Genomic DNA, 15,621 nt, shown 5'->3' with positions numbered 1-15,621 from the left:
AGCAGCAGGGGGTGGAGGTGGTGGAGGTGGTGGGGGTGGTGGCCCTGCCGGCTCAGGGGCTAATCCTTCTGGAGCAGGACCTAATGGAACTTGTTCCTTGCTTTCTGATGATGAGGCCTCACCCGCAGCCACACCCAAACCCACACCAACACCCATACCCAATGAGGCATTGTTATCTTCAGGACTAGTGGTAACATTCCCAACAATAGAAGGGTTCTTTCCATAGATTATACCATTTTCATTGGTATTAGAATTTCCCAAAGCAATAAACTTCTTTGAACCTGAAAGAAGAAAAACAAACATTGATTGAAGCAACCATGAATTGTTTTACTATCATCAATTCATCATCATATATCAGCACAGAAATAGTACCAGACACATCACTTGAGCCTAATACAGTTAAAGGCCTGTCATCTTTGTAGGCTTTTCTGCTTTTCCTGATCTCACGATAGCATAAGAGCATGCCTACTATGATTATTATTCCTGACACAACCGAACCAATGATAATTGGTATCTTTCGTTCGCTATTATCCTCCTCATCAACTTGAGGAGGAGGAGGAGGGGGAGGTGAATCTGGTGGTGGTGGAAATAGCACATAAAAGTCTATAGGTGGAGAATTTGGAGAAGGAGAAATGTCACTTAGTGTTATCCCTTTAGGCGGAAGCGAGTTGGCAAACTTCTTCTTGACACGCAGTTTTTTGGGTGATGGAACAGGAACAGGTCTTGGTAGTTTCTTCTCACTCTGAGGTAACTTGTCAAGCAAGTATCTACCGCGATTGTCTTCGGAATAAAACTGTGACACTGACACATGATCAAGCTCCTTCTCTTCTGAATCATGAGTTGGAGGATGTGTCCTTGTAATGCAATCTAATAAGTTTGTTTTTGATTCCAAGTCATAGTCCTTAATATCATTGTTCCTCTCTATCAATTCCTTCCTGCAATGTATCCACTCCTGCTCTTCCTGCATTAACCAACAATTGAAACATCAGAATATTTGAGTTGATCTTAGATTAAGGTCTTCAAGAACCTCAGTGAATCTGTGAGGACTAAACCATTTATGCTTCAAACATCACAAATGCTAGCATGACATTTTAACTTACAAAAGAATAAGACAGTTCATAATATCTCATCCTATATTTTCTTCATAATATTGATCACAAACATGACTTTTATTTTTCCATAAAGAAAAAGAAATGGAAAGATGGAGAAAAATGCTAAAACATAAATACCTTAATTACAACACCATGATCTGCATAAAACTCTTGGGGTTTCCACAGTTTCCCTTCAAAGCCGATTTTGGCCAAGGTACAAAGAAGAAAGACAAAAAAAACAGCATAAACAGGTCTTGTAAACTTCATTGCTCCTTCCAAATTCACAAACGTGTAACTTCCAATTCATCTCATTGAGCTTGAAAAAATCCCTCTCCAACAACTCTCTTCATAAAGACAAAAGAACAAGCCTTGTCAAAGAGGTCCTTATTAATAATTAGCTTCCAAATTTGTTTGTTGCTTGTTGAAGAACACACCAAGGTAATTAAATTAGGGAATGCCCCTAGCTAGATCCTAGGAAAAACGCGAATGCCAAAATTTGATGATGGAGTTGAGCAAACGTATGAAACCTTATTTTTATATGTATTTTATTTTGTTTATAACGTTAGAAGGTATGTAAGGTGAAACACCAATCCAACGAACGTGAAGCAATGCATGCTAAAGCAATAGAGCTTCAAAGCGCGTCCTTGAGATTCTGTTGAATTTTTTGGTGGATAAAAATTGTTTTTCCGCTATATATTTTGATTAAAATTGAGGGTTTCAGTTCAAGGATGTGCGTTGAAGAAAGTTTGTGGGAAAAGTTTGTTTTGTTTTCGGGTAAGGGAATGTGTCTTAGGATAGAGATAGAGAAACAAAGAAACAAGAAACAAACATGCAAAGCGGGAAGTTGAAGTCCTAACGTACGAGACGTGGGGAGAACTATGTCTTTTTTTTGTTATTTACAATTTGGATAATGGACATTGGATATATATGTCATTCCCTATATTTCCTATCTTCTTATCCCAAAAATTGCTACTTATTTTTTCTTTTTAGTTATTACCACTCTACTTCTATCTTACTACCTTTTTTTTTTTTTAGAATGGGAAAACTTCATTTGCGCATTAGGAAAAAATAGACTTGTGGAATATTTGTTTATGTGGGTTCCTTCAATATTAAAAAACTTCATCAATAAGTAGCATAACTTCTGCTATGACACTAGGAGTTATGTATAGGGGTGGTGGTAAAATATTTAGATAAGGGGGTGCTAGGTAAATAATGATCATCTTGAACGATATGAACAACTACCAATTAAATAAAAATACACTACATTTTAATTTAATGCTACTAATTAAATTTAAGATTAATTTACTCTTTTAACCCTTTAATTATCATTGTTCAAAAATATTGTTGGTTACCTATACTTTTCTTTTAGATAATATAGGTCTGTCTAGATTTGTGATGAGCGGATATTTTATACGTTTTTTGGGGTTAATTTCATATAGTTTTTAGTATGTTTTAGTTAGTTTTTAGTTTATTTTCATTAGTTTCTAGGCAAAATTCATATTTCTGGACTTTACTATGAGTTTGTGTGTTTTTCTATAATTTCAGGTATTTTCTGGCTGAAATTGAGGGAGCTGAGCAAAAATCTGATTCAGGCTGAAAAAGGACTGCTGATGCTGTTGGATTCTGACCTCTCTGCACTCGGAATGGAATTTCTAGAGCTACAGGAGTCCAAATGGCGCGCTTCCAATTGCGTTGGAAAGTAGACATCCAGGGCTTTCCAGCAATATATAATAGTCCATATTTTGCTCAAGGATAGACGACGTAAACTGGCGTTCAACGCCAGTTCCATGCTGCTATCTGGCGTCCAGCGCCAGAAACAGGTTACAAGTTGGAGTTCAACGCCAGAAACAGGTTACAACCTGGCGTTGAACGCCCAAAACAGCCCAGGCACGTGAGAAGCTTAAGTCTCAGCCCCAGCACACACCAAGTGGGCCCCAGAAGTGGATTTCTGCACTATCTATCATAGTTTACTCATTTTCTGTAAACCTATGTTACTAGTTTAGTATTTAAACAACTTTTAGAGATTTATTTTGTACCTCATGACATTTTAGATTTGAACTTTGTACCTTTTGACGGCATGAGTTTTTAAACTCCATTGTTGGGGGTGAGGAGCTCTGCTGTGTCTCGATGAATGTTAATGCAAGTATTTCTGTTTTCCATTCAAACATGCGTGTTCCTATCTAAGATATCCATTCGCACTTCAAAATGAATGTGATGAACGTGACAATTATCATCATTCCTCCACGAACGCGTGCCTGACAACCACTTACGTTCTACCGTAGAATGAATGAATATCTCTTAGATCTCTTAATCAGAATCTTCGTGGTATAAGCTAGATTGATGGCAACATTCAAGAGAATCCGGAAAGTCTAAACCTTGTCTATGGTATTCCGAGTAGGATTCAGGGATTGAATGACTGTGACGAGCTTCAAACTCGCGAGTGCTGGGCGTAGTGACAGACGCAAAAGGATAGTAAATCCTATTCCGGTACGATTGAGAACCTGCAGATGATTAGCCGTGCGGTGACAGCGCATCTGGACCCTTTTCACTGGAAGGATGGATGGTAGCCATTGACAACGGTGATCCACCAACACACAGCTTGCCATAGGAGGACGTGCATGCGTGAATCAGAAAACAGAGGAAAGCAGAATTTCCGAAGACAAAGCATCTCCAAAACTCCAACATATTCTCCATCAGTGCATACAAGTATAATTTGTGTTCTGCCCTTTTATTCTTTGCAATCAAATTTGATAAGTGAATTATTTTATTGTTTTCCTGACTAAGAGTTACAAGATAACCATAGATTGCTTCAAGCCAACAATCTCCGTGGGATCGACCCTTACTCACGTAAAGTATAACTTGGACGACCCAGTGCACTTGCTGGTTAGTGGTACGAGTTGTAAAAAGCGTGATTTACAATTCGTGCACCAATTTGCTTTTGAAAAAAAGTATTTATTTTTTTTTAAAAAAAATTTTAATAGACAAAATTTATTTCACATTTGAATAGACATTTTAAAAAGAGTTTTATTCTTTTACAGTCGAACTACATATCCAAATATTTTTGTATCCAAGTCCAAGTATGCAGGTCTAAACTCAACAAAAACCACTTTCGTTATACCGCGTGTACAAACGCGCGTTTCAATAACGCTTCTTCTTCTTCTTCTTCTTCGTCTTCGTCTTCGTCTTCTTCACTTTCCTCCTTCTTTGTCTTCGCATTCCTTCTTCCTATTTTTCGTGTTCTTCCTTCTTCTTCTTCGCCTTCCTCCTTTTTCTTTTTCGTATTCCTTCTTCTTCATCGCGTGTTTTTTTCTCAATCGTCATTCTTTTATTGTTGTTGTTGCTGCGGTTTTTCTTTACCTCATTTTAATTGAGGTTCATTTGGATCCAAAAATGAATCGAATTTGGTTCAAATTTGGTGAATACTTAACAGTAGTATCAAGTGAACCTAACTCAATTCACAAATTGATGAGTTTGGAAAACTCTAAATAAATATTTGTGATGACTAAACATTATTAAAATAATTAATTACAAAATTATTAATTTAATTTTCATTTAATATATAATTTTGTTGCAGGTTTTTAATATTGGGCCGAAAATGAAATTCTGGTGCAAGCCCAATATGCCTATGAACACTCAGCCTTGATATTAATCTAATTGTGATTATAGTGGCTGAAACAATGTTGCGTTTTATTTGGGCCAAATTGAAGCTATTATTGCTACAAGCCCAAATTAATTTTGATGCTACAAGAACCAATGCTTGATCCAATATCCATCAGGAAAGCAAATGTTATCATTTGCCTCATGCTTTCCCACGGATCCCATTTCTTTATTTTGGATGGATTTCAAATTTAATTTGCTAGCATTGGAAACATAAATGTGAGAGAGAGAAATTGATTTGATGGGTTCAGTAACTCTACACGCTACCTTATGCAAGGGAAGTTGGACTTTAATTTCACTTTATCATTACCCATTAGCTAGTGTTCAAATTTCTCTCTCCTCTTTCTCATCTTTGCTTCTCTTCTTCGGTTATTACACAGAAAACCATGAAAGCAAAACTTAGCTACCAAATTGAAGAAAGAGCAAGCTACAAGACCATCACAATGATGGCAAGAAAACATAACAAAATAAAAGCGTGCTGTGGCTGAGATTTTCACCAAATATGGTTAGATTTGGTGAAGTAATCTCGAGCTCTTCATGCTCAAAAAGAAGGAAGAAAATTCGGCCAGTAAGGAAGAGATTCTTGGAGGCATGGCTTGTCTTTGATTCTGATCAACCACCACAGGAAGTAGCTAGAGTGGCGAAGTGATGGTAGAGGCAGAGATTGAAGCAGATGAAGTCATCATCATCATGAAGCGTCAAGGGCCAAAAATCCATCTTGGAGAGCAAGCCAAGGATGGAGAGCTCTGATTGATGAAGAGTGGTGACCAAGGAAGGACTAGAGGTAATTGCATGTTGAGTTTTGCATGGTTATCTCTTCTCTCTCTATGTGGCCGAACCGGTTCTGTTTCTTGAAGAAGAAGAAGTTGGCTTGGGTTTTGGCTTCAAAAGTGGAGGCTTCCCTCTTCTATAAAAAGAGAGAACAGCCACTGTTTGGAGCAAGGAGTTAGAAGTAAGCAGTGAGAGTGCAAGGCACAGGATTCTCAGAGCTACCTAAGCTTACAGATTTTCTTCTCCTTCAATGTATTCTGTTTTGTATTTTTCTGTTTAATTTTGTCATGTCTTGAGTCTCATAGAAAAAGGCAAACAGTGAGGTTTGTATGAAAAAGCCATAGAGCGGAAAAAGGCAGAGAGTGCAAAATTAAAAGAAAAAGCCATAGATGTCCTTAGAGTTCCTTTGTACGTCTATGTTGTGTTTCATGATTCTGTGGGAATCCCCTTATAAGTTGAGTTAGCACTTTATAGTCTGTAATCAAGAAGATTATAGTAAAATTCTATCATGGTTGTGATGGAGACTGGATGTAGGCTGCACTGCACTTAGCAGCTGAACCAGGATATATCTGGGTGTAATTTTCTCTCTTCCCTACTCCAATTCTGTTTCTATTGCACAGGAGCTCAAACTAAAAAATATCTCGTGCCATGCGACGAGACAAAAAGAAAAGTCTCGTGCCAAGTGACGAGATAAAAATAAAAGTCTCGTGGCTAGGGACGAGACAAAAATCAAAAAGTCTCCTAAAGTGATCTCAAAGGCCAGCAAGTGTTACAAAGCAAAAAGGGGGCTAAGATTCAACCCCCCTTCTCTTAGCCACTGAAACCATCAATTGGTATCAGAGCTTGGTCTCAAAGAGATCAAGCTTTGCAGCTTGGAGAAAAGATCCAGATGGCAGAAAGCAGTGGCTCTAATCTGGTGTCCTACAACCTTACTGAAGGACAGTCAAGCAACAGACCGTCTCTTTTCAATGGGAAAAACTATACCTATTGGAAAGAGAGAATGAAGATCTTTGTGCAAGCAGTAGACTACAGACTTTAGAAAATCATTCTGGATGGTCCTCAATTTCCAACTATCACCAGTGCTGAAGGAATAATCTCTCTTAAACCAGAAGCAAGGTGGACCGAGGAAGATAGGAAGAAGGTGGAGCTAAATGCCAAGGCTGTTAACTTGCTCAACTGTGCTATCAGCTTCGAGGAATACCGACGGGTATCACGATGCACAACGGCAAAGAAAATCTGGGATAAATTACAAATCACTCATGAAGAAACCACCATTGTAAAGAAGACTCGGACAGATATGTTGAACAGAGAATATGAAATGTTTGCAATGAAGGAAGGAGAGTCCATTGATGAATTGTTTGAAAGATTCAACATCATCGTTGTTGGCTTAGATGCTCTGGGAATTACATATCCTGATTCTGTGCTTGTGAGAAGAGTGCTGAGATGTCTCACAAAAGAGTGGGAAACAAAAGCCTTAATTATTTCTGAGAGCAGTAGTTTAGATTCCATGACATGTGATGATTTGAGAGGAAACATTCTTGCTTTTGAAAATACCTATTTAAAAAGGGATCCAAAAAAGAAAGGAATTGCTTTTTCTTCTGTGACTAACCCTCTAGATGATGAATCCAGTGATAATTCTTCTGAAAATGAGTTTGTTTTGTTTGCCAAAAAATTCAGGAAAATGGTGAAGCTCAAAGGCAAAGGCAGCAGCTCAATGAAAATGAAGAAAGACCTCAGCAAAGTAACTTGTTATAACTGCAAGAAATTAGGACATTTCAAATCTGATTGTCCCAAGTTAAAGAAGGAGGAGAAGCCGAAAAGAGGAAAGAAGAAGGGACTGATGGCTTTATGGGAAGATTTGGAAAATGACTCAGATGATGATGATGAGGAAACCGAGACCAAGTCCCAACCATGTCTTTTGGCAGATCACATAGATCAGGTAGTCTTTCATAACCCTAATACTGAAGATCTTCATCTTATGATAGACCACCTTTCTGAAAAAATAAGATGTTTTCTACTTGATAACCAAGATCTTGAACAACAAATCACCATTCTTAAAGCTGAAAACAGTTTTCTTAAAGAAAAAGTAAGGGAGGCCGAAACTGCTTGTAATCTTGTTGAAGAAAATAAGCAGTTAAGAGCCCAAATAAGGAGCTGTGAAAGTGATCATTCTGTTTTTTCATATGTAGACTGTTTTAAAAGAAATGAAGAGTTGCTTAAAGAGGTTAAAAAGCTTAAGGAAGACTTAGCCAAGTTCACTCAAAGTTCTGAAAATCTTAATCAAATTTTGGCTAGTCAAAAACCTCTTTATGATAAAGCTGGGCTGGGGTTTTATAAATCTGCAGAAAAATCTCATTTTGAAAACATTGCTTCATCCTCTAATGATACAAAATTTCAAGATCCCACATACTTTAACAAAACAGCAACTCCAAGGTTTTGTAGGCTATGCAACCGAAACGGTCATTTTCCCATTCAATGTTTTTTTGGTGAAAGAATGATTGGTGATAAAGTTTACAAAGTTGTTTTTGATTACAATGGTTTGGGACATAGGAGATGGTTTAACGTGAAAGGATCCAAGAAGATTTGGATACCTAAGGTTACTTGAGCTTGTTTTGTAGGTGTGCCTAGCATCCAAACGTAAAGAAAATATGTGGTATATGGATAGCGGATGCTCTAGGCATATGACCGGAAAGACAACCTTCTTCATAAAGCTTGATGAATATGATGGAGGACTTGTCACTTTTGGTGATGACGCAAAAGGAAAAATAGTGGCTGTTGGGAAAGTTGGTAAAAAATTTTCATCTTGTATAAATGATGTTCTTCTTGTACATGGTTTGAAACATAATTTACTTAGTGTTAGCCAACTGTGTGATTTGGGTTTTGAAGTTATTTTTAAGAAATTTGTATGCTTGGTTGTTTGTGAGAAAACTAGGGATATTTTATTTGAAGCTAAAAGAAATGTGTATGGATTAACTCTTGAGGACTTAAAAGAACAAAATGTAACATGCTTTACATCTCTTGAATCTGAAAAATGGCTATGGCATAGAAAGTTGGGTCATGCTAGCATGTACCAAATTTCTAAGCTAGTTAAGAAAAATTTGGTTAGAGGAATTCCAAATATCAAATTTGATAAGGATCTTACTTGTGATGCTTGTCAATTAGGCAAACAAGTAAAATCTTCTTTTAAACCAAAGGATGGAATTTCTACTAAAAGGCCATTAAAGATGTTACACATTGATCTTTTTGGTCCAACAAGAACACAAAGCTTAGGAGGTAAACACTATGGTCTTGTGGTGGTAGATGATTACTCTAGATTTGGTTGGGTACTTTTCCTTGCTCATAAAAATGATGCCTTTCATGCTTTCTCAACCCTTTGCAAGAAAATTCAAAATGAAAAAGATTTAAAAATTGCTCATTTGAGAAGTGATCACGGAAGAGAATTTGAAAATCAAGATTTTAAAAAATTCTGTGATGACTTAGGAATTTCTCATAACTTTTCATGCCCTAGAACACCTCAACAAAATGGGGTAGTTGAGAGAAGGAATAGAAGCCTTCAAGAGATGACTAGGGTCATGCTTTGTGAGAATGAGATTCCTAAATTTTTATGGGCTGAAGCTGTGAATACAGCTTGTTACATTTTGAATAGGACAATCATTAGAAAAGGGTTAAAGAAAACCCCTTATGAGCTATGGAAAGGAAACCCTCCAAATCTTAAGTACTTTCATGTTTTTGGATGCAAATGCTTTGTACTTAACAATAAAGAAAACCTTGGAAAGTTTGATCCAAAATCATATGGAGGAATGTTTGTTGGATATTCCACCACAAGCAAGGCTTATAGAATTTATCTCAAAGAGCATAGAACCATAGAGGAATCCATACATGTTACTTTTTGTGATTCTAACTTAATTCCTAGTGCTGTGATAGATAATGATTCAGATGGTGAAGAAGCTGGAACAAGCAAAGAAAATCCCAAATCTGCTCAAAATGAAGAATCTGCCAGTCCAGTTTTGTCTCGTCAGATTGAAGGAGATATTTCCGTTTTATCTTCTGAGCAAACACGAAAAACTGAAACAGTGATACCACCAGAAACTCATCAAAGCTCAAAACCACTTCGGAAGCCTAGAGAATGGAAGTCTATGAGGGGTTATCCTCATGACTTCATAATTGGTGATCCCTCTCAAGGAGTAACAACAAGATCCTCCACCAAAAGGCAATCCGAACCAAACAACTTTGCCCTCTTGTCTCAAATGGAGCCCAACAATGTCAAACAAGCTCTTGAAGATCTATCTTGGGTCAAGGCAATGCAAGAAGAGCTTGCTCAATTCGACAAGAATGAGGTTTGGACACTAGTATCTCATCCGGATGGTAAGAAAGTTACGGGTACTAAGTGGGTGTTTAAAAATAAACTTGGTGAGGATGGACAAGTTGTTCGTAACAAGGCTAGATTAGTGGTCCAAGGTTACGATCAAGAAGAGGGCATAGATTTTGATGAGTCCTTTACTCCGGTGGCTAGAATGGAAGCAATTAGGTTGCTTCTTGCCTATGCTGCCCATAAGGGTTTCAAAATGTTTCAAATGGATGTTAAATGTGCTTTCCTTAATGGCTTTATTGATAGAGAAGTGTATGTCACACAACCCCCCGGTTTTGAACATAAAGATTTTCCAAATCATGTTTTTAAACTCTCAAAGGCTCTTTATGGCCTTAAGCAAGCTCCAAGAGCTTGGTATGAAAGGCTTAGTGCCTTCCTATTGGAAAACCACTTTCAAAGAGGAACCACAGACACAACTTTATTCATTAAAGCATCTAATGATGATATTCTCCTGGTTCAAGTTTATGTGGATGACATAGTATTTGGTGCGGCCAATGAGTCCTTGTGTGAAGAGTTTGGAAAACTCATGACTAGTGAGTTTGAGATGAGTTTAATGGGAGAGCTTACTTTCTTTCTTGGCCTCCAAATTAAACAAACTCCTAGTGGTACCTTTGTTCACCAAGGAAAGTATGCAAAAGAACTCATCAAAAAGTTTGGCCTAGAAAATTTCAAATCAATGGGTACACCAATGCATCCTAACACAAAACTTGAAAAGGATGATGATGGCCATAGTGGATAGAAGGAGCACATCGGGCATGTGTTGCTTCCTTGGAAGCTCACTCAACATGTGGTCAAGCAAGAAGCAAGCCACAGTGGCTTTATCCACAGTTGAAGCTGAATACATTCCCGCATCTGCATGTTGCTCTCAATTAATTTGGTTAAAAACACAATTGGAAGATTACAAATTAAAAATCAATAGTATTCCCTTATTTTGTGATAATATGAGTGCTATAAACATATAAAAAAAATCCTGTTCTGCACTCAAGAACTAAGCACATTGAGATAAAATATTATTTTATTAGAGAACATGTGCAAAAGGGTACTATTGATATTCAATTTGTAAAATCTGAAGACCAAATTGCTGATATTTTTACAAAACCCCTCTATGAAGACAGATTCTGTACATTGAGAAAAAGTTTGGGAATGTTTGATTTAAGCTCTATTGATAACTTGTGAATATTTGACTCTGTTCAGTTTTGTCTCGTAGGTTTGGACGAGATAAAAATGAGGGCATGGTGGAAGAGCTATAATTAAGGGGGAGGCAACGCAGAATTTAAGTTTCATGGGCCCCACCAAATATCTTTTGACCCCACCATGACAGTTTTGTTAGTTCCTCATTTTTTTTGAAAAATAAAATCACAAAATTCCTTAGTTGTCTTATCAAATCTTGTTGGAAGAAGTATGTTGTCAAATCAAATCTTTCCTTCCAACTAATCCCTTGATTCAAGGAAACTCCCTTTTTCAGTTTTTGAAAAACTTCCCTGGTTAATAACCGCGCCATTAATGGTTAATAACTCCCTCCACTATCTCTCTCCACTCCACATTTATTGCACCACTAACCTCCCTTCTCCCTCACATCTTTCGGCCTTCCTCACCCTTTCATATTCAAACTTCTCCACTCTCCCAACCATGAAAAAGAAAACTGCCCCCAGGAAAAGTGAAAGGATCCTATTCTCTCAAAAACCGTCCACTCCACAATCTCATACTCACATCCATATTCACTCTACATCATCATCATCACCCTCACCTCCCTCAAAGCAAATCGACACCATGAGAAGGAAGGTCATTGCCACGAAAACCTCCTCAAGAAAGAAGAAAGGAAAAGGTCCCGTGGAAGAAGAAGAAGAGTCTCACACATCACCCATTCCGTCTCCACCACCTTCACCACCGAAGAGATCCACTCCCCATGCATCCGGAAAGAGCTCTCAAAAGGCCAAGGGTTTCGTGCTTCATGAGACCAGAGAACCCACGAACCTTGGTTCAATGGATTTCAAGAATAACTTTCACAAACCACACTCACATTTTGATCCTTCAAGGTTCTCTATGTGTGTTTCTATGAATTTCACAAAGAGGTTTTGGAAAAGCGGCATCTGTGCCCCTCCTACTTGGTGAATCTCGAGTCTCTGGCTTCCAAAGGAATCAATCTACAACCCCTATTTGATAGTCTCAAATGGTCACCATTGCTCCTTATTCACAAAATGGTTTACCCAGGGTTGGTGAGACAGTTTTATGCGAATCTGAGATTCATTGATGGCAGCCTTCACTCCTACGTGAAACGTGTGCCTATCACCCTGAATGCTGAGACTATTGCTTCTGCCCTTGGTTACGTTGATGAAGGGCCAAAGGTTTACATGAGTGATAAATGGGATTCACATGTTGGGGTTACATACAAGCAAGTTCTTCATCAAATCTGTGAAAATCTGTCTGGACTAGATGGAATCGTTCTTACTCACAAGGCTTTGGGTCCAACCAACTCCCTGCTGCACCGAATCATAACCCACATCCTCACCCCACAAAGTGGTTCTCATAACAGGGTAACTGTATCTGACTGTCTCATAATATTTGCTCTTGTTACTTCATCTTCCATTTCATTTAGTTATCTAATGATTAGACATATGTGGGAGTCTGTAAAGAGTACAAAAAAGGCTAATTTACCTTATGGAATGTTTCTCACGTGCATCTTTGAGTACTTTAAGGTAGATTTAACAAATGAGGATGTAGAGAACAAAGTCTCTATGATCAAAGGAGGCGGGGCTGTTAAAAAGGGAAAGAAATCTATAGCTTCTGATGATGACTTTGAAAGCCGGCCAGAATCCTCAAAGGCGACCGATTCCCTAAGAGATATTCTCACAGAATTCTCAAACATGTCCGATCTCATAGTTCAATATCACAATCTGCTCGCAAACTTGCATATGAGAATGAGACGGCTTGGAAGAAATGTCAAGAAAGGGTCGGTTTAATGCTTGAAAGCCTTGATGATGAAGCTAGTAGTGAAGCAGGGGCTGAGGGATCTGACTTTAATCTTTCTGATGATTAAACTTATGTTTTCTGTTTGATATTGACACTTAGGCTCAATTCGGTACTTTGTTTTGGCTTGTTTCTGTTGGAACAATAACTCTGTGATACTTTGTAGATACTTTTTTATTATATTTTGCATATTATGCTTCCATGTTAAAACCTTCTTGCAGGTGCCCCTTTGATGACAAAAGGGGAAGAAAAGCTGAAAATTGAAATCAAGAAAAACAGGGGATGAAATTTTCGGTTGAAAATTCATGATCACCCTGGTTATATTTTGATACTTGAAATAATATTGAAACTGCATTTGTTTTGATTACATGGATGACAGGTTGTTAATTAACCTTGATGATTTGATGAATATGCATTTGATGAATATACATGCTTATATTGAATACTCTGTTTCATCCTGGTTAATATGCTTGATATTTTTGGCAGTTCCTTTAAACTATGTAAAGTATAAAGACTGCCATGTTTAGATCATGTGTGCTTCAACATATTTTTCTTACCATAATAATTTTGCTCTGATATCTTGACTGGAAAATTTTTTGAACAACATTGTTTTGTACTCAATTGATGTGTAAAATATTTGAGCAGACAATCAAATTATTGATAACAAATGAGTTTTGTATATCATTCAAATCTGCTCATAAGTTAAGCATTTAGCATCATGTAATAAAAATACTAAATAACATTGTTACTTGAAGCTTGATTAAACTGTTACAGGTTAGTGCTTCCCTTAGTAAAAATGGCATATATTAAGGCGGAGCCATGTGACAATTTGAAAGGGGGAGAAATTCAAATTCAAAGGGAGTATTCTTTACTCAATCTTTAAATTTCTTTCCATTTCAATTTTAATAATGTTTGTCATCAAGGGGAAAATTGATGAGTTTGGAAAACTCTAAATAAATATTTGTGATGACTAAATATTATTAAAATAATTAATTACAAAATTATTAATTTGATTTTCATTTAATATATAATTTTGTTTCAAGTTTTTAATATTGGGCCGAAAATAAAATTCTGGTGCAAGCCCAATATGCCTATGAACACTCAGCCTTGATATTAATCTAATTGTGATCATAGTGGCTGAAACAATGTTGTGTTTTATTTGGGCCAAATTGAAGCTATTATTGCTACAAGCCCAAATTAATTTTGATGCTACAAGAACCAATGCTAAGCTCTTCATGCTTAAAAAGAAGGAAGAAGATTCATCCAGCAAAGAAGAGATTCTTGGAGGCATGGCTTGTCTTTGATTCTGATCAACCACCACAGGAAGTAGCTAGAGTGGCGAAGTGATGGTAGAGGAAAAGATTGAAGCAGATGAAGTCATCATCATCATGAAGCATCAAGGGCCAGAATTCCATCTTGGAGAGCAAGCCAATGTAATCAAGAAGATTATAGTGAAATTCCATCATGGTTGTGATGGAGACTGGATGTAGGCTGCACTGCACTTAGCAGTTGAACCAGGATATATCTGGGTGTAATTTTCTCTCTTCTCTACTCCAATTCTGTTTCTATTGCACATGAGCTCAAACTGAAAAATATCTCGTGTCAAGCGACGAGACAAAAAGAAAAGTCTTGTGCCAAGTGACGAGATAAAAATAAAAGTCTCGTGGCTAGGGACGAGACAAAAATCAAAAAGTCTCCTAAAGTGATCTCAAAGGCCAGCAAGTGTTACAAAGCAAAAAGGGGGCTAAGATTCAACCCCCCTTCTCTTAGCCACTGAAACCATCACAAATGAACCGAATTCGGTCCAAAGTTAAACAAAAAGTGATAAACATTCAATTATCAAGAAATGCACATTTCAATTCATTTCTGCATACAAATGAACTCAATTAAACTAAAAGATGAATCAAATTTCTTAAGGAATAACAGATTTGGTGAATACTAAAAGTAGTATCAAATGAACCTAACTCAATTCACAAATGAACTGAATTCGATTCAGATTTTAAAAAATAATTAAAAAATTACTTAAAGAATAAAAGATGTGTCAATACTTATCAGCAGCATCAAGTGAATCTCAATTAACACACAAATGAACTAAAATAAACTAAAAAATGAACCGAACTTATTTAATGATGGCATCAGAGAAAATCAGAACTAATAAAGATGTTAGCAAAATGTTGGTGTTATTAGTGATGACGATAACGAAAAAAGAAAAGAAAAAGAAGAAGATGTGACATTGGAGAAGAGGAGGAGGAGGGAAGAAGAAGAAGAAGAATCTGCGTGTGCGAATTTGGAAGGAGGAGGAGCAGGAGGAGCAGGAAGAGGAGAAGGAGGAGAGGGGGAGAGAGAAGAAGAAGGGAAGAAGAAGAACCTGCGCAAATTTGAAAGAAGAAGAAGAAAAACGAGGAAGAGGAGAAGGTGAAAGAACAGAGAAGGAGAAGGAAATAGAGAAAGAGAAAGATAAGGAGAATGAGGCGCGAAATTTGAAAAGTTATTATAATAACTTGGTTAGACTTAGTTAAGTATTTTGTTTGAATGTAGAGCTTTATTCTTTTAAGTATTAAAGACATCTTTTATTTTTACTTTTTTTAAAAGCAAGGTATTGCTAGCTTAAAAAAAAGCAAACAATTTACTTTTTTCTAATAAAAGTACTTTTTTAAAAGATGTATCCAAAGTTTTAAATTGAATAAAAGTATTCTATTTAAAAAAAATATTTTTTTCAAAAAAAAAAAAAATCCAAACTAGCACATATATATTTAAGAAAAATGA

At 36.9% G+C, this 15,621-nt stretch overlaps 1 protein-coding gene across 1 annotated transcript in view; it reads right to left on the bottom strand.

The window, feature by feature from the left end:
• The window catches only part of LOC107610335 (formin-like protein 3), a 4,224-nt gene extending 2,200 nt beyond the window's left edge, over positions 1-2,024 (bottom strand). Inside the window, exons 1-3 of the mRNA XM_016312396.2 lie at positions 1,230-2,024; positions 373-961; positions 1-281 (exon numbers count right to left, since the gene is read on the bottom strand). The exon at positions 1-281 is cut by the window's left edge and continues 179 nt beyond it. Of these exons, the coding sequence (XP_016167882.1) occupies positions 1-281; positions 373-961; positions 1,230-1,358 (999 nt within the window). The 5' untranslated portion in view covers positions 1,359-2,024. The remainder of the gene's footprint in view (positions 282-372; positions 962-1,229) is intronic.

Source organism: Arachis ipaensis, chromosome B08, assembly GCF_000816755.2.
Source record: "Arachis ipaensis cultivar K30076 chromosome B08, Araip1.1, whole genome shotgun sequence".
NCBI classification, from domain to species: Eukaryota; Viridiplantae; Streptophyta; class Magnoliopsida; order Fabales; family Fabaceae; genus Arachis; species Arachis ipaensis.
The sequence above is the reverse complement of the archived record's forward strand: the minus strand, read 5'-3'. Positions and strand labels throughout refer to the sequence as shown.